Genomic DNA, 21973 nt, shown 5'->3' on the forward strand with positions numbered 1-21973 from the left:
GCTCCTTAACAGGCTCGAGCGCCGGCATTAGGGAAAAAAAGGTTCCGGGGCTGAATCCGGGGACAGGCAGCTCTTTTGGTCCGTCGAGGTAAAAGCAAGCGCTGCCCAAAAGCAGGTGGTTTGAGAGGCATCATCCCCTCTCTGCGCCAGCTGGAAGAAACCCCCCTAAGGGCGGGTGTGGATGTTTGGGAGCAGTTCTGCAGAAGCCACGACGGCGCGGGCCACGTCTAGCAGAGGCTGCGGCGGCTCAACCTCTCGCGGCAGCGGCCGGCGGCTCCTTTTCTTTCCCGAGCGAGGCGCCGCCTCTTTTCCCTCCCCCTCCTCCTCCGTCTCAAGGATCTCGCCAACCTCCTTTTCGGAAGATGGCCGGGCTAAACAGCAAGACCCACGCAGCGGAGGCGCCGAGAAGCAGCGGCCGAGGGGTCGTGGTAAATGCAAAAAATAAAAATAAAAATAAAAATCCCTTCTCCCCCTCCTCTGCTCCCGCATCCTAAGCTTTGCTGCCTTCCTTCTGCAGCTAAAGCATCCGCTTCCGTCAGCTAACCCCTTTCCCTCCCTTTCATCTATCCAATCCCTGCCCTTTATGGCGGTTCCCCCCCCCTCCTGTTCTGAAACGCTCCCCGCCCGCCCCCCCAAAAGAATATTTGAATTGCAAGCGGGTTAGTCATTCATTGCGCTCGTTGGGGCTCGCTCCCTGTCTGCTGTGCTGAGCCCGCTTATCTGGGAGAATACCGCCCCCCCCCCCCTTGAACCCAGTTAGGGTTTACATCCGAGTCAACGTGCATAGATAGAAACTGGGCTGCGCGAGTATGCATTCCGGTACATTGAAATATGATGCATGTTGTTTACCACTGTTTTCCATTGGGATTTCCCCAGGGTAAGTATGTGTAGGAAAGCAGCCTTATTGCTAGCACACACACACACACACAAATATTTGGATGCGATTTCGTTGGGGCTTCTGATACGTGTTTTGGTTAGAGGAGAGTTGTTCCCTCTAGATTAATTGTCACGTTAAGAGTGAAATGCCGCAGCTGCAACTTCGTAATTTCATCTAAATAGTCTTGGCTTTGTACTGGGGTAGAAATCCATTCAGTGCAGCCACCGCCACCCAAAAAACAGCAACGTGTCGTCCTAGTACAGCAAGTAAAGCTTCTGTGGGAGAAAAGCACAACAATACTCTTAATTTTCCTCACTAGGTGCTGTATATGAAAATGTGCATTTTTGTGCATAGCAATCCCTAACTGCAGCCATCAGAATGTATTACCTCACCTGCAGCCATAATTACGGCATGGGGGGGGGGAGGTTTTGGTATTGCTTAGCCTCCCGGATTAGCAGGTTCACAACAGGTGTGCTTGAAAGAATGTTAAGATACAGCTAGGCAATCTTAAGGTGTGCATTCTTATCAAACATTAACTGTTTTCTATTCCTATGCACTCTTAAGGGTGCAGGTAACAAGTACAGCTGCCTTCTGAATAAATAAATCGTAAAGCCCAGTCCTAGGCATGTTTACTCTGAAGTAAAAGTGTTACTTTGGACAATGTTTCTTACTCCCAAGCACATATGCATAGGATTTTACTGTTACTCATGTCTCCAGTTTACTGATTGTTAATAGCTTAAGACAGTCTTGACCCTGGCAGACCTAGACAAAAAGGAGTTGCATATATATGAGGAATTGTGCCCTTCTGTGCCTGGTGTAGATACCACTTACTATAGGAAAATGAAGCTGGGTGAAATAGGCCTTTGTTCTGATCCAGCAAGCCTGCTCTTATGTGCTTTCTCTGAAGGGCTTCCCTTGAACCCCTGTCTCCTGTGTTTGCCTTGTCTTAGATTGACAGAAGTGTTTCGGTCACAGAAGGAGGAAGCAAACCTCTGCTTTGGCAGTATTATATACATGCTCACAGCATTTTATGACACTTCTGTTCATTTCCTTAAACCTGGGCTAGCCAGTGTTGTTCCTTCCAGATGATGTTAGACTGGAGCTCCCACCAGACCTCATCATATGCTGTGGTGGCTGAAGCTAATGAGTTTGGAAGCCTGGTAACATCTGGAGGGCACCATGTTGGCTACCCTTGCTTTAAACTGTCCGAGAGTCCTGGGGTTTGGGCACATATAGCAAAGTTCTTACGGTACTTGATACAGAATGGAAGATTTGTGTTAGGTGAATGAGATGTATTTCCCCACAAGAGCTGCCTAGAGTGCAAGTATATGTTTCTCCTTTCCACGTGTCTTGGCGCATTGTAGAAAACTCTGTTATGGCGAATATGTTACCATTCCAAAAAAAAGAATACAGTGGTACCTCAAGTTACAGATGCTTCAGGTTACATACGCTACAGGTTACAGACTCTGCTAACCCAGAAATAGTACCTCAGGTTAAGAACTTTGTTTCAGGATGAGAACAGAAATCATGCTCCAGCGGCGCGGCAGCAGCAGGAGGCCCCGTTAGCTAAAGTGGTGCTTCAGGTTAAGAACAGTTGCAGGTTAAGAATGGACCTCCGGAACGAATTAAGTACTTAACCCGAGGTACCACTGTAATTTTTTTTTTTTTAACTGCATTTGATTTACCAGACAAATGTCAATCTTTTATTTATGCATTGCCTTCCATGCTCATCTCAAGGCAGTGTACAAAATGCAATAAAAACAGTTTTAAACAATATAGAAAATAGCAGCAAAGTAAAACACACACACACACAAAGACCAAATAGACACCTGTGGCAAAGATCCTTTCATCCTGCTGGGAAGGCTTGTCAGAACAAAAATGTATTCACTTGTTTCCGGAAAGGGCAGAATGTGGGACGCCCTGTCACATTTGGGCAAGAATGCTGCTTGCACAGAACATGGGCAGCCACACTAAAAGCTCTCCTGTGAGTTACTGCAGACTGGGCTTCTGAGATCTTTGGAACATGTGGAAAGGAGAAGCTTTCCTACAAGGAAAGAGCCTTAATGAAGTCGCAGCATTTCCTACTAAGTTCTTGTTCTATGGGTGTAGCCTCACGTACTTTTGATGCAGAACTCCTGTGCTCTCTTCGCCAGCACATATATTCTAAAATTGGAACGATACAGAGAAGAGGAATGCAGAACTACCATGCAAATTTCTACATGAATTGAGTTTGTTGCTGTGTCGCTTGTATGCTAATAATCTCTTGCAGAAGGTTACTAGCCTAGATTTTTTACTTGCTCACTCTAAAACGAGGACGAGCAATAAGGGACTAACCCATAGACTTTTGCAGGGTTGTTTTCCGCAGTCATGCAGTTATGGACAAAATGACATTTTAACTTTGAACTTTTGCCCAGATGAACCGTGAAATGATCCTTTCCAGTATCCTCTTGTGAAAGCTGTCCAAGGGAAACTCAGCCAAGGCTGGATGTTCCAGCACTAGTTCAGAATGCATTCAGAACAGAGCACATACTGATGCTTGGAGGCCAGAAGTAGTCTTCCCTGTTCTTGCTAGAATACTAAAAAGGCCCAAGAAGCACCATGTGATCTTCTGGTTCACTCGCTACCTTCTGTCTGAGGTGAAGAAGAATGTTTGAGCAAGCCAAAGGCCCTCTTCCAAGCACAACCCAAGTAGATTCCTGCAGAGAGATAGATTGTCGCTGCATGCCCAAAGACTAATTTGCTAGGACTTGAAGCCAGAGAGAACTTTTCACTCTCGGTTTTTTTTAGAAGAGGGGTAGCAGAAACAACAAAGAGTTTTATGGTTCCGTCAAGACCAAACACGTTTGCTATGGCATAATTTTTTGTGGACTACAGCCCACTTCAAGAGGTGAATCAGGTTGCATCTGATGGGAGAGGGCTATCGTCCACAAAAGCTTAAGCCGTAAGAAATGTGTTTAGCCCTGAGAATGCCACAAAACGCCACTATTTATTGTTGTCTCTTTTGTTCTAGGTTAACCCACTTAGATCATTTCTTAGAAACAAGGCTTCCTATTAAAACAAGGCAGAGGAACCTTCCCCCCCCCCCCAAACCCAACAATATGCTGGCAGTAGGTTGGAGGAGGGACAGGGATGGGCAAGGCCACACCCTTTCTCCTCGTTCACTCCCTGCCCACCCCACACTTCAAATCTTCTTTGTTCTCTTTGCCCAGCAAACCATCAGGAGAGCAGCAAATCAGTCTTGCCAGAAATGTGAATCAATTGCTTGCATAAAAAAAAGGTAAAGGGACCCCTGACAGTTAAGTCTAGTCACAGACGACTCTGGGGTTGTGGCGCTCATCTCGCTTTACAGGCTGAGGGAGCCAGCGTTTGTCTGCAGACAGTTTTTCTGGGTCATGTGGCCAGCATGACTAAGCCGCTTCTGGCGCAACAGAACACCGAAAACAGAGCAGCGCACGGAAATGCCGTTTACCTTCCCGCTGGAGCAGTACCTATTTATCTACTTGCACTTTTTGGGATGCTTTTGAACTGCTAGGTTGGCAGGAGCTGGGACCGAGCAACAGGAGCTCACCCTGTTGCAGGGATTCGAACCGCTGACCTTCTGATCGGCAAGCCCAAGAGGCTCAGTGGTTTAGAACACAGCGCCACCCGCGTCCCTAATCACTTGCATAGGGGTTCCATTAGTTTCAGCGTTTTTCGTCTCTCCCCGCTTTCTGGGCTCCCCCCCCCCAACATGAAATTAAGATGATGGCTGCAAGTTCCCCACCTCTGTGCTGAAGGATCAAGCCATGCTAAGGTTTACATGACTCTGCTTCTGCTAAACCGATTGCCAAGTGGTGTTTAAACACAGATGATGCAATCAATTTGTAGTGCACACAAAATTAAGTTTCTAATGAACATTTTATCTCTTTTACAGATTTCAGATGATTGGCCTGGGTATAGTTTGGAACTGTTTACATATCCACAACACTATTATGGAGATCTTGATTATGTGCTCATACCACATGGGATCATTGTGGACAGGTGAGGGTCTGAGAGTATGACGTTTATGAAAGCTACATGTTCAGTTCCTCCCAAGGTGGGAACATAACGCTTGCTAAAATATTTACACCCCAATTTAAGCTGTAATGCTTATTGTAACAGGAAGCCTAAAAGCTCGCTCTCTTCCTAGCCTGGGACCAGGAATAAGTTCCCATCTCTCTCTTAGCTGGACTATGCTGTTATCAGCTCTGCTTTCCCCTCTGACCTTGAGGCAAGGTCTGCAAGATTCAGGACAAACAAAGAGAAATACCTTTTCACACAGGATGTAGTTAAATTGTGGAATTCTCTCCCACAAGAGATAGTGGGGGCCAGCATCTTGGGTGGCTTTAAAAGAGGATCGGACGAATTCACAGAGGATGGGGCCATCCATGGCTGCTAGCCACAACGGCTGTGTTCCACAGTCAAGGAATTGTTATTGTTTAGTCGTTTAGTCGTGTCTGACTCTTCGTGACCCCATGCACCAGAGCACACCAGGCACTCCTGTCTTCTACTGCCTCCCTCAGTTTGGTCAAACTCATGCTGGTAGCTTCAAGAACACTGTCCACCCATCTTGTCCTCTGTCGTCCCCTTCTCCTTGTGCCCTCCATCTTTCCCAACATCAGGGTCTTTTCCAGGGAGTCTTCTCTTCCCATGAGGTGGCCAAAGTATTGGAGCCTCAGCTTCAGGATCTGTCCTTCCAGTGAGCACTCAGGGCTGATTTCCTTAAGAATGGAGAGGTTTCATCTTCTTGCAGTCCATGGGACTCTCAAGAGTCTCCTCCAGCACCATAATTCAAAAGCATCAATTCTTCAGTGATCAGCCTTCTTTATGGTCCAGCTCTCACTTCCATACATCACTACTGGGAAAACCATAGCTTTTACTTTACGGACCTTTGTTGACAAGGTGATGTCTCTGCTTTTTTAGGGTGCTGTCTAGACAGTCAAGGAAGCACACTCCTAAATACCAGTTGCTGGAAGTTGCAGGTGGGGAGAGGACATCTGATTAGCCACTGTGAGAACAGAGTGCTAGACTAGATGGGCCTTGGGCCTGATCCAGCATGCTCTTCTTTATGTTGTTATGAGTATGAAGATGAGGGAGCATCCAACCCCACACCTGCCCCTAAGGGAGCAGGGCCTTCTTGCTTTCCTCCAATTCCCCCTCAGCGTGAATGAGCAGCGTGAAATGAAAGACATCTAGGTATGGTGCAGTCGCAAATGCACATCGCCCCCGGCGGCTAATTTTAAGAGGATTTATTAAAAACCAGGCTTAAGGGAGCCAAAAGGAGAAATCAGAAGGGCGTATGGAATACGCTGAAGAAACATTCCATGTTTGTGTAACCCAATGCAACTATTTACAAACAAGGTTCTGGTCTCCTCATGAGTAGTATCATGGCTGGTCAGGAGGACAGTGAGAGACAACGGACTAAGGCCAACATTCAAAGGGATAATTATTGCCAGATGTTGCCTGCGAGATGACAGGCTTCCTTCAGCTTGTGTATCGTGGGCTTGGCCAGAGTTACCTGGTCTGCCAACTGCTAGGAAATGGAAGCTGAGCGACCTGGAAGTGTTTAAACGGACAGGCTGGGCCACAACTGCACCATTTTTACCGCAGTTACTGGTATGTAAGCTCAGTTGAAATTGGGGAGATGTCTTTCCACATAACTATTTAGGGTGGAGATGCTGAATACCCATTCAAGAAGGTGGACTCAGTGACACATTTATGCAGCTCTGGTAAAGACAGGGCACTTTCCTGGTATTGCATGGATGGGTACAGATTTTTAAGTCTTGGTTCTTTTATTATTTCATCTATTCGTATACATCTTGTTTTAGTTATATACTACTTAATGCCAAAAGTAGGCTCCCAAGCTTTTCTCATTTCCTGTGCTCAATAATTACAAGTTGTGACTTGTTTAAACTAGATACCTGTAACCAGTGCTTTTTTTCTAGAAAAATAGGTGCTGGTACTCACCATGATGTTGTTACAGTAAGTGTCACATTTTTTTAACCAAAAGAGAGAAAGTTGCTGGTACTATGTACCCTTGAGTACCCCTTGAGAGAAAAAATGTAACCCTTCTTAATGAGACGGTTGCTATTCTGCATTAAGCTAACATTCAGGTGTTATGGCTATTTTTATGTGGCCTGTGCTAACCATGGTTGGAGCTTCCAGATGTACAACAGGCAAACTATGGTTTAGAGTGGCTTGCCCACTTTCATTTTTCATCCTTTCAGCACTCAGCTTGATAAGTTCTTAAGTTCTTAACTGAGAAAGTTGGTTTAGGGGACAGAACGTAGGACTAGGAACCGGAAGACATTCAGCCATTCAGTACACTGAATGACACATCACCTGTCACTGTCTCTAAGCTGGATTGTTGTGAGGATAAAATGTTGGGGTGCAGTGGGGGCATATATGCTGCCTTGAGCTCCTTGGAGGAAATGTGGCATAGAAAATAAATAAATTTATATAATTTAATCTGTATTTTCTTCTTTGTCCAAGGAAGAACAGCAATTATACCCATGCAACAGCCCTGTGAAGTAGGCTGTTCAGAGAGACTATTATATTCCAAAGGCATATAGCTGAGTTTTATAGCTGAATATGGATTTGTACCTGCATTTTCCGCATCCATACCCAACACTGTAGCCAGCTATCTTTAAATATAAATACGAGCTTTAATGAGAAGCTCTGGCAAATTATATCTTTGTTATTCGTAGCTGGGGATTGTTAACTGCTAAGCTGTCACCTAGAATAAAGTTTAAATACTTAATTTCCGAGATGTTTTGAATGCTAAAGCTGAAATAGCTTCAGGGCTAGAATGTCGCTGGAAATCATTCAAGGTGCACATTGTAGTCCTCAGAATAGCAAAAGGGTTAGGAAAATGAGGAGATCTTAAAAGACAATTCAGCACCTCCTTCTGCATAAAAATAACAGCAAGCAGAGGTCACTAATCCCCTTACTGGGTAATCAACATATTTTAAATGCCTGAATTAGCAGGTGTGGAAAAAGAACTTCAACTGTGAGTGAGCAATTGTAATTTCCGCAGCAAAAAAATTTTAACAAGCTGCCAAGAAATCGCCACACACCCTCCATGAAATGACTGCCTGTGTGGGAAATATGTGTGAGCATTCTACTGAGTTCTGGATCTTTTGGATCAGGACACTGGAAGGATAGCCTTCACCTGGGTTATGTCTACCTGGACCTTCAGATCCTCTGTAGAGACCCTCCTCTATGTGCTGAGTGGGGTTTGCAACTAGAGAGAAGGAGATATTTGTGGTGCCGCCCCTATCATGAAATAGTTACCCCAGAGAGGCTCACCTGATGCCATCCCTATGGTCTCCTTTTGGTGCCCAAGTGCAGACCTCTTCATTCACCCAGGTCTTTTTGAAGCAACTTGCGTTTAAAGAGAGTGTTGTAAACCTGGTCTTCCAGTAGTTGGGTTGAGTTGTGTTCTATTTTCTATTCCGAACTGGTTGGTTTGGAAGGAAAGTGTTGTGCTACATTCTATGGTTTCCAGTATATTTCAATTATTTCAATTATTTCAATTTTAATTATTTTCTGTGTGTGTGTGTGTTTATTCTGTTGCTTATGCAGCAATAAATAAAATAAGTACAGAAGTTCCAAGGAACTTTGTGGCTAGGCTTTCTGGCCATTTTGCTTGTCCTGCACATATGGAACCTGGTTTTTTTCTTACATGTGCCATAATATGCTGCTAATATTTGTGCATAAAAATGAGTTATGTGTGACCAGTTGCACCAGAATTTGGGTGGCAATGCTCATTTGAATACAGACGTAGTCTATCTGCACCAAATTACTTTAAATGGGATGCACATTCAGACGCCCATCTCCACCCACATTCTGGTGCAACTGATCCTGAAGTTGAATCCTGAAGTTGAAATGAGACCTTGAACTTTACTGTTTTTGTATTGCACCATAAAATGTACCTGTATTGAAAAATCCCAAGTCTTACCATATATTTATCCTTAATTTTTGCTTTAGGACAGAATGTTTGGCCAAAGATATCATGCAAGACATTGGATACAATGACATTGTAGTTCTCTGTGTACTTAAAGGTGGCTACAAATTCTGTGCTGACCTTGTGGAGCATATTAAGAATCTCAGTAGAAATTCAGAAAGGTTCATCTCCATGAAAGTTGACTTTGTCAGACTGAAAAGTTACCTGGTAAGTAATGATTTTGCTTACTTAAAGAAAGAAGGGGGGGGGACCCTCGTGAGTTGAATGTAGTCTGATTACAGTTTGTATACATGGATTTTTATTTTTTTTTAAAGGCAGGCATCAAAGTCCAACCTTCCCAGTTTTTGCTGTTGCAGGCTTCAATGAATAAACTGATGTAATGTAATGAATTAACTTTTCTCCTTTCGTGAACAGAACAGAAATTTGGGAGATGACACACTCAACTTGAGATCTGGTTGATTTTTTAAGGATCCTAAATGATTTACTCCATTACAGCTTTATTGCATCCGTTGTTCCTTCTCGCTCAGTGAAACTGAACCGGCCAACACAAAGTTCCATTTTTAATAATAATAATAATAATAATAATAATAATAATAATGGTATATTATGTATACCCTAGCCACTCTGGGCGGCTTCCAACAAAACATTAGAATACAATAGTGTGTCAAACATTAAAAGCTTCCCTAAACAGGGCTGCCTTCAGATGTCTTCTACAAGTCTGGTAGTTGTTTTTCTTTTTGACATCTGGTGGGAGGGCATTCCACAGGGCAGGTGCCACTACTGAGAAGGCCCTCTGCCTGGTTCCCTGTAACTTGGCTTCTCACACTGAGGGAACTGCCAGAAGGCCCTCGGTGCTGGACCTCAGTGTCTGGGCAGAACGATGGGGGTGGAGATGCTCCTTCAGGTATACTGGACTGAGGCCATTTAGGGTTTTAAAGGTCACCACCAACACTTTGAATTGTGCTTGGAAATGTACTGGGAGCCAATGTTTAAGCCTATTTAAGATCACAGCATAGATGTGCCTTAGGTTTGAAGCAAGACTCAAGGCAAAATCCAAAGAAAGTCCCAGGTGGTGGAGGTGGGACTGAGATCTGACACTTCTTTCTCTTACACAGCACCATCCACACAATCAGTAGCAAATGGCTAAGGAACAGGGAGGAGTCTATAAAGCAGTTTGTGATATGACATGTTGTTCCACAGATGTTTGGAGAAACAATGCGAACAATTCTACCGTGTTAGCACAAGCCCCTTGGGCAAACCAGAGCAGCACTTTTGGATCTTTGCCATTTTTTACAGCGAACTATTTGTTTTTGTCATGAATCCTTATAATAGAAGGAACAGGAAGGTAGAAGCATTCCACCCACAGGGCTGGCCCCAGACCAAATGCAGGGAACATCCCCACCAGCCCCCTCTCTGTGTTCAGGTTTTTGGATGTCTTGATTTTTATTGGATTCATAGTCCATTTCATGACTCGGCACAATTTGCAATCATGCAATTTGCACCCACAGTTCTTGTGGATCAGGAACTAGTTAAGTTAGCAGGAAGCAAAGAGTAGGATGGAGCTCAGAAAATGAAGTGTTTCCTCCCTCCCCCCAAGGATCTGTATTCATCATCATCAACATCAAACCTTTACAGTGGTACCTCGGGTTACATACGCTTCAGGTTACATACACTTCAGGTTACAGACTCCGCTAACCCAGAAATATTACCTAGGATGAGAACAGAAACCATGCTCCGGCAGCGTGGCAGCAGCGGGAATCCCCATTAGCTAAAGTGGTGCTTCAGGTTAAGAACAGTTTCAGGTTAAGAACGGACCTCCGGAACGAATTAAGTACGTAACCAGGGATACCACTGTATTGGCATCACATACAAACATTCAGAATAGAAAGGCCAGTGCGATCTTGTCACCATTTCAACAGTACAGTGGTACCTCGGGTTAAGTACTTAATTCGTTCCGGAGGTCCATACTTAACCTGAAGCACCACTTTAGCTAATGGGGCCTCCTGCTGCCTTCGCTCCGCCGGAGCCCAATTTCTGCTCTTATCCTGAAGCAAAGTTCTTAACCTGAAGCACTATTTCTAGGTTAGCGGAGTGTGTAACCTGAAGCGTATGTAACCCGAGGTACCACTGTACAGTCATTTGCCAAAGGGAAGAAGAGGTGAGCAAGATCTGTATTCGGACCTGCGCTTTTTAAGCAGTGATGTGAACAAGTTTGCTGATGATACTAAGTTGTTCAGGGTTGTTAAAAGAAATGAAAAAGGATTCTGAAGAGTTCCGAAAGGACCTCTCCAAATGGGCTTTAAAATAGCAAACACAATTTATTGTAAACAAGTGTAAAGTGATTCATGTCAAAAAATATTAAATTCACATATACGGTATATTCATGAGGTGTTAACTGGCAGCGATTGACTAGGAGCAAGACTTTGGAGCTGTAGCAAATGGGTCAGTGGAGATGTCAGTGCACCATGCAGTAGCTGTGGAAAAAAAGGGCAGATTCTATGCTGAGGGATCATATTGAAAGGAACTGAGAATAAAATTCCTGACATCATTAATGCTGTTATGGGGTGCAGCCACATTTGGAATGCTGTGTACCATTCTGGCTGCCTCACCTTATAAAAAGAGAAATGGGAAAGTTGGGAAAGGTTCAGAAGAGGGTAACCGAAATGATCAAGAGGATGGAGCAAGTCCTCTAGGAGGAAAGGTTGCGGCATTTGGACCTTTTTTAGTTTAGGGGAAAGGCAAATAAGGGGTGACATGATAGAAGAGCGTAAAATTACGCAGGATGGAGAGAAAGTGGCTGGAGAAAATTTGTTCTCCCTCTCATAACATTGGAACGCGTGGACACCCAATGGAAGCTGAATGTCGAAAGAACAGGCAAAAAAAAGTACTTTTACTCACCCAGTGCATAGTTAAACTATGGGATTTGCTCCTACAGGAGATATTAACAGAATATTAAAAACACGATAAAACATCAGATATTAAAAGCTTCCCTAAACAGGGCTGCCTTCAGATGTCTTCTAAAAGTCAGATAGTTGTTTATTTCCTTGACATCTGATGGGAGGGCGTTCCACAGGGCGGGCGCCACCACCAAGAAAGCCCTGTGCCTGGTTCCCTGTAACCTCACTTCTCGCAGTGAGGGAACCGCCAGAAGACCCTCGGCGCTGGACCTCAGTGTCTGGGTTGAATGATGGGGGTGGAGACTCTCCTTCAGGTATACTGGGCTGATGCCATTTAGGGTTTTAAAGGTCAGCACCAACACTTTGAATTGTGCTCGGAAACGTACTGGGAGCCAATGTAGGTCTTTCAGTTCACATCTAACGCCAAGCCAAACCATGGCTAAGTGCGAAGGAGGAACTTGCTGTCAAAATCATGTCCGTTCCTCCCCTGGTGCTGCTCCACTGCAGAGTGCTATATCACAGTTTGGCTTAGTGTTGCATTCAAAATCCAGGCTCATGGTTTGTATGGTTAATGAGACAACTGGTTAACTAGATAGCTGGAGACAGATTCTTCCCCTCGTCTCCTCAGGAGTCACCTGGGTCACCTCATAAATCCAGCCCTGTACCCCAACACTGGGCAGGAGATGAAGATAGCAATCTTGCACACCCCATGAATCCATCCCATTCTGCTGCCAACCCCAGGGTGGTGGAGGGCTGTGTTCAGTTTCTGCACCAATGTTTGTATGGACACATTTATATCAGCCAGAACCAATGCTGGTATCAGCCTGGTTATGAATATCCCTTTCAGTTGCTTTTCATTATTTTTCTGTGTGGGATCAAACCTCCTCGCTTTCCTTGCTCTGTTTTTCCATTGCATTTTAACATCTCAGTTTTATTTTTATCTAATTCGCTTTCTGTGGTTTTCCTTGAACACATTTACTCCCCAACCCCGCCATTCTCTTCCAGCTTCCCCCTTACTAACCATTTCCTGTTTCTCTCTCTCTTTCTCTCTCTCTTTTCCTTAAGGGAGTCCTGCTGCTTTCTGTTCCGTTTCCATGCAGCTGTGCTCTCTTCTGTCTCCAACTGTTTGTCTCGGAGAGCCATGTCCAAGTCTTGTAAACACTGGTGGGATTCTGATGTCTTTTCTTGCTCCACGTTCAGCATTCATGGCTAACAGGTTAGTTCATCGTAGACAATGGTAAACGGAAACGGGGTTGGGGAGATAATCTGGATTTAACCGCTTAGGAAATACGCTACAAAGTTTTAGTTCAGCCTCCCCCTTCTTTTTTCTTCCTGTGTGCAAGGAGAGGTTTTTGGCATCTGCCAACACTTGCTACCTTACCAACACAGCCTGACAGAAAGCCTTGGCTGCAACCCACAGCAAGCAAACACATCAGAACAACGCAACTCGGCCAGGCTTTTTCCTGCTTTCTCAATACCGGACACAAAGGCAAGCGCTGGACAGTTTCAAAAGCCGTGCAGGGGGGCAGGCGGTTTGAATATAATGTCTTTGTGCGCATGCAAATGGAGTCTTTTTGGATGGCAGGTACCACCTGAGCCAGTGGAGGTTCCATCTGCCTTCACAAGTGTATAAAAATTCCAGCTAGAGCCAAAACTGCTCATGGATGGTGGTTGTTTTTGCAAAGAATATCAGTTGAAAAACACCCCCCCCCAAAAAGCCCATAACCCTTGAAAAGATTTTCAGCGCTCCTTTTTTGTGTTCATTTGTGAAACCCTCCACTTTCTTTGCCTATTTTTAAAAATTGATTTTTGAAAATATGATCAGATGAACCATATATTCTCCTGCCTTTCTTCACCCCCACCTTTCAGTGTGGCCCACAGTGAGAAGACAAGGGAAGGGGGCGATCTTTATGTGTATCTATTTGACCTAGCTCTGTATTGTGATGCTATGGCTCCGGTGCCAGGCTTGTATTGTTTTTAATCTCAAGTGCCTTCACTTGCCCTCAGTGACATCTTTATATAGCTCAATCTGATTGGTTACGTAGATTGTGACATTTTCCTCATTCACTGTGTGATCCCTGGTGGGCTAGAATCGCCCAGGAAGGAGGAAGAACCACAGAATATATGATATAAAAGTTTTGAGAGAAAATGTCTACACAGCTAGTACTGCAAGGTGAAAACTCGAAATCAAAACTGGGAAATACTCATTGCAGTTCCATCCTCAAGCATCAACGTGGATTTCTTGCTTATTTATACTCAGGCACTCGGCCTGGAACTTGGTGAAACCAGGGCTTTCTTTGCAGCTTCCAGTCAGCTGCAACTTCCTCACAAGCTCCATTGAATTGAATGGGAGTTTGCACAAGAACTCACTACAGCTCTTGTGCAGCTCCTGTTTGGCTGCTAACCCCAATGGCTATGTTCTGCCTCCACTGTAATATAATAATAATAATAATAATAATAATAATAATAATAATAATAATAATAATGTTTATACATACCTGTGGCTGCCCAGATGTTGTTGGACTACAACTCCTATTATCCCTGACCATTTGCTATTCTGGCTGGGGCTGATGGGAATTAGAGTTTAAGAAGATCTGGAGGGCTACAGGTCCCTTATTGTTACATATTTTAAAAAAATATTAGAGAAGCCCTTGTCTAAAAGTTGCTAAATGTGACTGGTATTTTAAATAAATTTTCACTGTACAGTGGTACCTCGGGTTACATACGCTTCAGGTTACATACGCTTCACACTCTGCTAACCCAGAAATAGTGCTTCAGGTTAAGAACTTTGCTTCAGGATAAGAACAGAAATCGTGTTCCGGTGGCGCAGCAGCAGCAGGAGGCCCCATTAGCTAAAGTGGTGCTTCAGGTTAAGAACAGTTTCAGGTTAAGAACGGACCTCCGAAACGAATTAAGTACTTAACCCGAGGTACCACTGTATTTCTACAGAAGGGATGCGGGCAATTTGGAAAAAAAAATATATGGTCTCCTAAAAGAAAATTTTTAGTAGTGACTGTTGAGTATGTGTTTCAGCTTTGAAAATGGCATTTTCAACTTCTGTTATCAATAAAGTAACTCTTTGTTCATTCCTGTGTTTATAGGAAATCTTCAAAAGAAAGTTGTTTTGCTGATGTCTAAATCATGTGGCAGAAAGTGTAGAAGATATGTGGTTTGAGCTAGCTTGCTTAATCCTTTGAAACTCATCACAATTATTTATGGTATCCAGAACATAACTAATTTTAAAAATGTGACCTCCCTACTGAATAACAACCAAGATACACAATGGGTGCATTGATACGTGCACACAACCAAATACATTGATATTATATGTTTGGTTTTTTCCCTACATTCCATTATTTGCGATTTATTTTACAGTTTTTCATTCTCGGCGGTATGTTGTCTCAGACAGAAGGATCCATGCCTGAAAACACTTGAGAAAAACATACAACAATACAGTCTTTGTGCCTGAACCTTTTAGGGAATCTGATTACATTCAGCTAATAGTTCAGGTTTTGGTAAACTGAGATCGGGGTAGCCAAGGTTGTGGTTTCCAGATGTGGCTGGACTGCACACCCTTCATCCATGACCATTGGCTGATGGGAGTTGCAGTTTGACAACATCTGGAGGGCACCATGTTGGCTCTCCCTGCTGTAGACTGATAAGACACTCGGCCATTTTTAAACTCCTAATAAATTTGTGGGCTACACTAGAACTCTACAGATCAAGTTTTCTTTTTCAAAAGTGATGAGCTCAAGTCAATATATGTAATCCTGCCCTTCCTCTGAGCTCCCTCTCTGGCTCTCAGTCACCAAACCTACAAAGGTCCTTTGTCTCCAGACTTCTTGCCAATGGTACACAGCCCTCCTGTCCCTTGGTCTTGCCTGTGTTGTGTCTACCCTCCCCCACCACCAGTCCCCATGCTCCACTTTCCCCATTTCCAACTCTTTCTTTAATACGCTTCTCTGTTCTGTTTGGAATTCCCTTTTTGTTATTCACTTCTCACCCTGCTTCCTATCCTTTGGCCCTTATTTTGCCGCTCTGCCTCCAGGGTCCTTGTCCACCCAGCATCCCCACCTACTTTATTCCAAAGTATTTATAGGCTCAGGCTGCTGGGGTTTGTTGCTGTGCTTGGTTTTGGTTGTTGGTTATTGTTGTTTTTGTACTTTTGGCATTATGAGGAATCAGATGCTGCAGCTATGAATGAAGTAATGACTTCCTACCGGGAGACCATCCATTGTGGTTTCCTGGCACGGAAGCACAATCCAAAGGGACACTTGATTACTGCTAGATGTTCCACTGCTAATTTAGACGAGTTTCAGTGTTTCATTTATAATGGGGGTAAGTGTGTGCTCTTTTCAGGCTGAAGGACGTTTCCCAAGCGAAATAACCGCACTAAAAGCAGATCGGCAGCAAATTTTCTAAAATGCAGCCTGTGGAAACTTCACTTAATTCTTGGCCAGTAGGAAAAAGAAAAACTTAAAAGGCTTGCTAACCTTTAGTGGCATTCAGTCAGTATGCTCAGTGCATTTTGCCAGTTATCTATACCTAATTGGCATGGAAAATTGAACTCATGACTCTCCTTGTAGGAAAACGCACACATGGGTGTGTGTTTTTTTCACCCTGCTCTGTGGGTTACAGGAGAATCTCCACTATTTCAGTTGGTTAAATGCTTTTCCTTGGAAGAAGCCGAGGTCAAGCATTCTGTTCCCTGTGCTTTCATATCTGCGGTCAAAGTGGTGATTTGTATTGTCTTCATTCACAGTATGCTGTCGTGGATTAATTACATATTGGCGCCTGCCTGGTGGAGTGAATTCCCGTCACCCCTGAAGCCAATGTTTGCACTAATTTAAGATGAGTTTTTTTAAATGGGTGGGAGGGCCAAGTATAAGAAGCCAGTTAGCGCAGAATTTGGCCCTGTAGTACAAGTCTTGGCAAGGGCTTCTTGGCAAGGAATCCTTCCTTTTCTCAGTTTTGGTAGGAGCTGCTTCAGCATTAGTAAGAAGAACCAAACAAGACTATTATTATAACATATTGGGAATTTTTGAATTGGGCAAGGTTACTGTTAGTGATGGGGAAGAACTGAGGGGTGCCCTGCGGTTTGAGGGAAAGGCATGGATTTGATCTTTTTTTTAGTGGAGGGGAGGATGGCGAGCAAACTGCACTTGTTATTCATGTGTGTGGTTTTTTTTCTTTTCTTTTTAACCACTGCTTGCAACCTTGGTTTGTTGGGTGTGCTTAAACCACAGTTTCCTAGTTTGGGTGCTATGGCAAACTGTGGTTTAACAAATCAGGAAATCTTCAGTGAAGTCAGGTCCATGGGATAAACACAAGCACTTGTTCATTCCTGATCATGCCTTGTTGGGCTGGGAATGTGATGTTTAAACCAGACTATTGGCACAGGTGCTTTTGGAGGCAATCTCCCTTGGGAGGAAGAGAAAAGCAGACAAGCTCACTTAGGTCTTCAGCCAGTGAATCTACATCCACAGGTGGATCAGGAAGATACGCCAAGTGGTTCATGACCAAGTTGTTACTGCCATGTTGGATTTCAGCTACAGCTGGCTAGACCAAAATACGCAATGGGCATGGTTTTCTAATTAGACTCTCAGTTTATCAATTTCCACAAGTGCTGCAATATGGCAGGAGAAAGGCATGAGCCATTCTAAGCCCATGATTCTGTATTTCGGGCTGTGTGTATTACGTATTAGGCAAAGAGCATTCAGCATCCTGAGATTCTTAGTTTTCCATTTTAAAACATGAAGTTACTAAGCCTGGGGTAACCCAACATGATGCTCTTCTGAAGTTGTTGGAATACAAGTCCCATCATCCCTGACCATTGCCCGTGTTGGCTAGGGCTGATGGAAGTTGGAGTCCCAACAACATCTGGTGTGCACTAATGTTTGCATAACCCCACACTAAGCTGTATGACTGCAAAAGTGTGCTTGAATGTTTGTGGGAGTGTTCCTACAGGTTTCATTGGAGAGTGAGAATTCAGTGTTCTGCATAAAGTCCCTCCCCCATCTTAGAAGAATCAGAATAAATATGCTTAATACCTTTCAGTGGATATGTAGACCAGGCCTTCATTCTAGTACCCTTTCAAATGGGGTGGTTGACTCACAGGCCATAGGATCCCGTTTTTCTTTATAGTTTGTTCCCATGGTACAAGTTCCTTTTGCCACCCTGTGGGCGGATGAGCAGGATATACATTCCAACAATAAGAATAAAGTCCCCTTGGTGTAGATGCTCCAATTTTAACATACGTAACCCTGCCTATAGCCTATAGCTATCTCACTGAAGGAATAGCAGCAATCCCTTTGGGAATGCAAGACCCAGAGGACGTTTCAGAGGATCCCAATATGTTCATGCAGCCGTAAATATTAACTAGTGAAAGTGTTGCTTGGGAATTCTAAGAAGAAGGAGGAAAAAATCAAGGTAGTTCTGAAACCAGTGGTTAAAATCACTGCAGTTTTAGAAGGTTCAGCCTGCTGTCTTGATTCAAAATGGCATCCACTTATATTCAAATATAGTCAGATACCTGCTTCTTGATCTCAGCATCCATCATGCAAATGAATCAGGACAATGGGCCATCTAGTCCAGCATTCTGCTCTCGAAGTGGCCAACCAGAGGCCTTTGGGAAACCTGCAAGCAGGACCTGAAAACAAGGGTATTCTCCCCTCCTGTCGTTTCCAGCAACTGGTATATCTTAAGGATCCAAATGCTCATAGAACAGACTAAGAAAAAAAACAGTTTTCCAAAGTATATAGTGTTTGTTTGTTTGGTTTTGTTCCTATATGAATGACAATGCTTAGAGAGCATTTCCTTTCATTTAGCTCTGGAAAAGGAACATTGTTAATTGGAGCAAGCCCAGAAGCATTATAATTTCTCCCAAGGAATTTTATGACATCCTCTGCTGGCATCTCTCAGGCCTTGTTATTTAAAATAGCTCAGATGGGGACCCCGCCTTGAAAGGCATAAGCCAGAAAGAGCCTATTCAGTCTAGTTCAAGAATGTGGCAATAGCAAGGAGGCATATTTCAGCACGACATATCCAATTCCATGTTCTTTCATGTGCCTCATCCATAAGTGGTTCTTGTGATTAAACACTGAGCTAGTTTGAGTTGGGATAGCAGAGCCTTCAGACTTCCAGGAGCTGAAAGAGCCCTTGAACAGTGTGGTCAGAAGGCAGAGGGCCTCATGCTTTCAGAGAACAAATGCACTTTGTAGTATTCATGTCTGCATCTGCTGACTGTCCCCATGGTTCTGGTTCCATTATTTTGGAGTTTAGGTCTCCTCTCCAGTCCATGACCCATTCTTCACAAACCTAGATCTCAAGCATTACTTGCTCCTTGAAAATGAACCCTGGCTTTTGCAACTGACCCAGGGTATGGTCTGAAGCTAAGCAGATGTGGGTCTGGCCAACACCTTGATGGGGTATCATCTGGGAACCACATAAACACTGCTTTGGGTTGTAGGGCAGGATATAAATGTAAAATTGCTAACTTGCAGTATCAGCTTGTTCTTAATACCAACATTTTAAACTTTTTATTGAAAAGATGCTATTACATATTTATTGATTCAGTGGGTATGTGGATGATGCATGGCCTATGTGATGATGATGCACCTCCTCCACCTGTCCAGTTGACCTGTGGTAAACTAGACGGTCTTTCTGCTCAGGTATCTTAATTGCTGTCCACCATCATTTGTCATTCCCCTGAGACGGTTTACGCCAGGATTAGATTCAGTACCTGACCCCACTTCAGTCCTCGAATGGTTCCAGTTCCTGAATTCCCCAAGTAGGATGTTTGTTTATTTCCAAACTCACCCAAGGCTCATTCATATCTGTATATTCATAAGTGGTGATAATTAAATGCCTTATTCAGGGGCAGCAGGCCACTGAATGCCAGTTTCTGTGTTAGAAAGCTTTTCCTGCAGGCCCTGTTTTTGCGGACTTCCCAGAGACACCTGCTTGGCTCCTGTTAGAAGCTTGATCCAACAGAGCTGTTCTTACGATTTCTAAAAGAATTACTGTATTTATAAGCAACCTTAGAGTTAGCATTTTCAGCAACCAAAAAAAAAATAAAAATCTTTTGCCTTGCATCTTATGTGACATTAGTAATACAGTTCTCTACATTTCTCCTCAGAAGCTGCAGTCATTTACATGCTTACCTGGGATTAAGCCTCACTGGTCTCATTGGGACTTATTTTTGAGTAAATATGCATAGAATTGCACTGTAAAATGTAGGTTTGTGTCTCTGCAAAGGGGCTTTGAGGTCAAGCTGAAAGTGGTGATACTGTTGGTGGGTGGGTGTGACAGAATATAACTGTGTGCTTACTTTGTTTTTACACTAGCTCCCCCCCCCCCGAAGTTATTTGTGGGATTAAAATAACCCCCATCTGTTGTCTGCAGTATATGAATTTCCAGAAAGGGGAAGCCATGAACTTAATGATTTTAGTCTTCCGGCAAAATAATTTCAAGTATGCTAATGTTTGCAGAGTGTGAATTTTAAACAATATATATTCATTTTCATTAGTACACAATTCTCCTACTATTCTCTACAGATGCTTCTGTTCCTATGCGGGGGGGGGGGAGCATATTCACAACAGGAACTATGGTACCTTCTGCTTTCTGCTGTGACAGAAGTATTCCCTGCTCTTAAAAAAAAAAGTGATGGCTTGACAATCACCCAGATTTGCATGTTTGTTAATGGATGTTTATCCTGGAGGGAAACCTGCTATCCATTTGCCCTAGGAGGCAAATGGTCTGTATCTGAATATTTTGCCCTATCCTGTAGGGTGGGGGTGAGGAACGTTGGGCCCAGAGACTCAATGTGGCCCTCCGAGCCTCTCTGTACGGCCCTCAGAACTCTTCCCAGGTCATGCTCCCAAGCCACGCCCTTCACCAGCCTTGCTCTGCACCTTCTTCCAATTGCATGGAGTGCGTCCTTGAACTGCGATCATACCTCTTGCTTGCTAGGCCGGACAGTGACATGAGTCTGGTGACACCCCCACCACTGGCCATGTTGGCAGGGCTGATGGGAGTCAGAGTCCAACAACTTCTGAAGAGCCACAGGTTTCCTACTCCTGCCTTAGGCACTCCTTGTGCTAAATAATAATAATAATAATAATAATAATAATAATAATAATAATAATAATAATAATTTTATTATTTATACCCTGCCCATCTGGCTGGGTTTCCCCAGCCACTCTGGGCAGCTTCCAACAGAATATTAAAATACAATAACCTATTAAACATTAAAAGCTTCCCTAAACAGGGCTGCCTTCAGATGTCTTCTACAAGTCTAGTAGTAGTTTTTTTCTTTGACATCTGGTGGGAGGGCGTTCCACAGGGTGGGTGCCACTACCGAGAAGGCCCTCCGCCTGGTTCCCTGTAACTTGGCTTCTTGCAGCGAGGGAACCGCCAGAAGGCCCTCGGCACTGGACCTCAGTGTTGCTGTCCAACCTCTTATGCTGTCTCGAACATCATTTTGCACAAACCTCCCTGACCTAACAGGAGAAAAAACAACTGACCTGGGCAACCCATATCAATAGGAGCACATTATGCTGCAAAAATAGAGCTGTCATCAAGTGGAAAGGCATGTTCAGCTGCAAATTAAGAAGCGGGGGGGGGAGCTCTCTCTCAATCCCCCCCCCATTTGAGACAGATGTTTTTATTGGTAGACATCTGAGAAAACTGTACTTTTCAGGGAGTTCGGATTTATCAGATGTGCATGGTTCACGGCACAGGGTTACTGAGCTGCTCTAGCTGGCAGATAATCCTGCTCATCCTCCTTTTCATTCATGTAATTAAATTTGGAGGTTAAATCTTCCCTGCTAGTGCTTGAACAGCATTAAAAAACTGTCTTTCTTCTGTCTCCTTCCCCACCCCAGCTGAAACTGCTCATGCAGTGACGCCATTGGGTGGAAGGTTAATCTACAGCAGAGTGGAGAAACACAATATATCACATTGTTTCTGTGCTCTGAAAGAACTCATCATTAGAAAACATCTCACTTTGTTGCGGTTGCACTGGCCCAGTCGCCTTGTGCAGCGTTACGGCCGGCCATCTGCAAGCGCCATTCAGCTGTAGTCACCCAGAATCAAGGATGGAAATAATTTCTGCTTGCGATTGAAAAGCCGCACAAGATCAGCCAGGCCTTCGTTCTGCAAATCTGCTATTAACACTCTTCCCATCTATGCATAGATGGGCAGTAAGTTGGATTG

General features: G+C 44.0%; 1 protein-coding gene across 3 annotated transcripts in view; it reads left to right on the forward strand.

The window, feature by feature from the left end:
• Positions 1-295: 295 nt before the first annotated feature.
• PRTFDC1 (phosphoribosyl transferase domain containing 1) overlaps positions 296-21973 on the forward strand; it is a 168159-nt gene continuing 146481 nt past the window's right edge. For all 3 annotated transcript variants that reach the window (XR_014150092.1, XM_081834568.1, XM_081834567.1), the window contains exons 1-3: positions 296-428; positions 4791-4897; positions 8885-9068. Coding sequence is in view for 2 of the 3 variants with exons in the window: in XM_081834568.1 (XP_081690694.1) it covers positions 363-428; positions 4791-4897; positions 8885-9068 (357 nt within the window). In the remaining variant the exon portion in view is untranslated. The remainder of the gene's footprint in view (positions 429-4790; positions 4898-8884; positions 9069-21973) is intronic.

Source organism: Podarcis erhardii (genome assembly GCF_964252035.2).
Source record: "Podarcis erhardii genome assembly, chromosome: 12".
Lineage (NCBI taxonomy): Eukaryota > Metazoa > Chordata > Lepidosauria > Squamata > Lacertidae > Podarcis > Podarcis erhardii.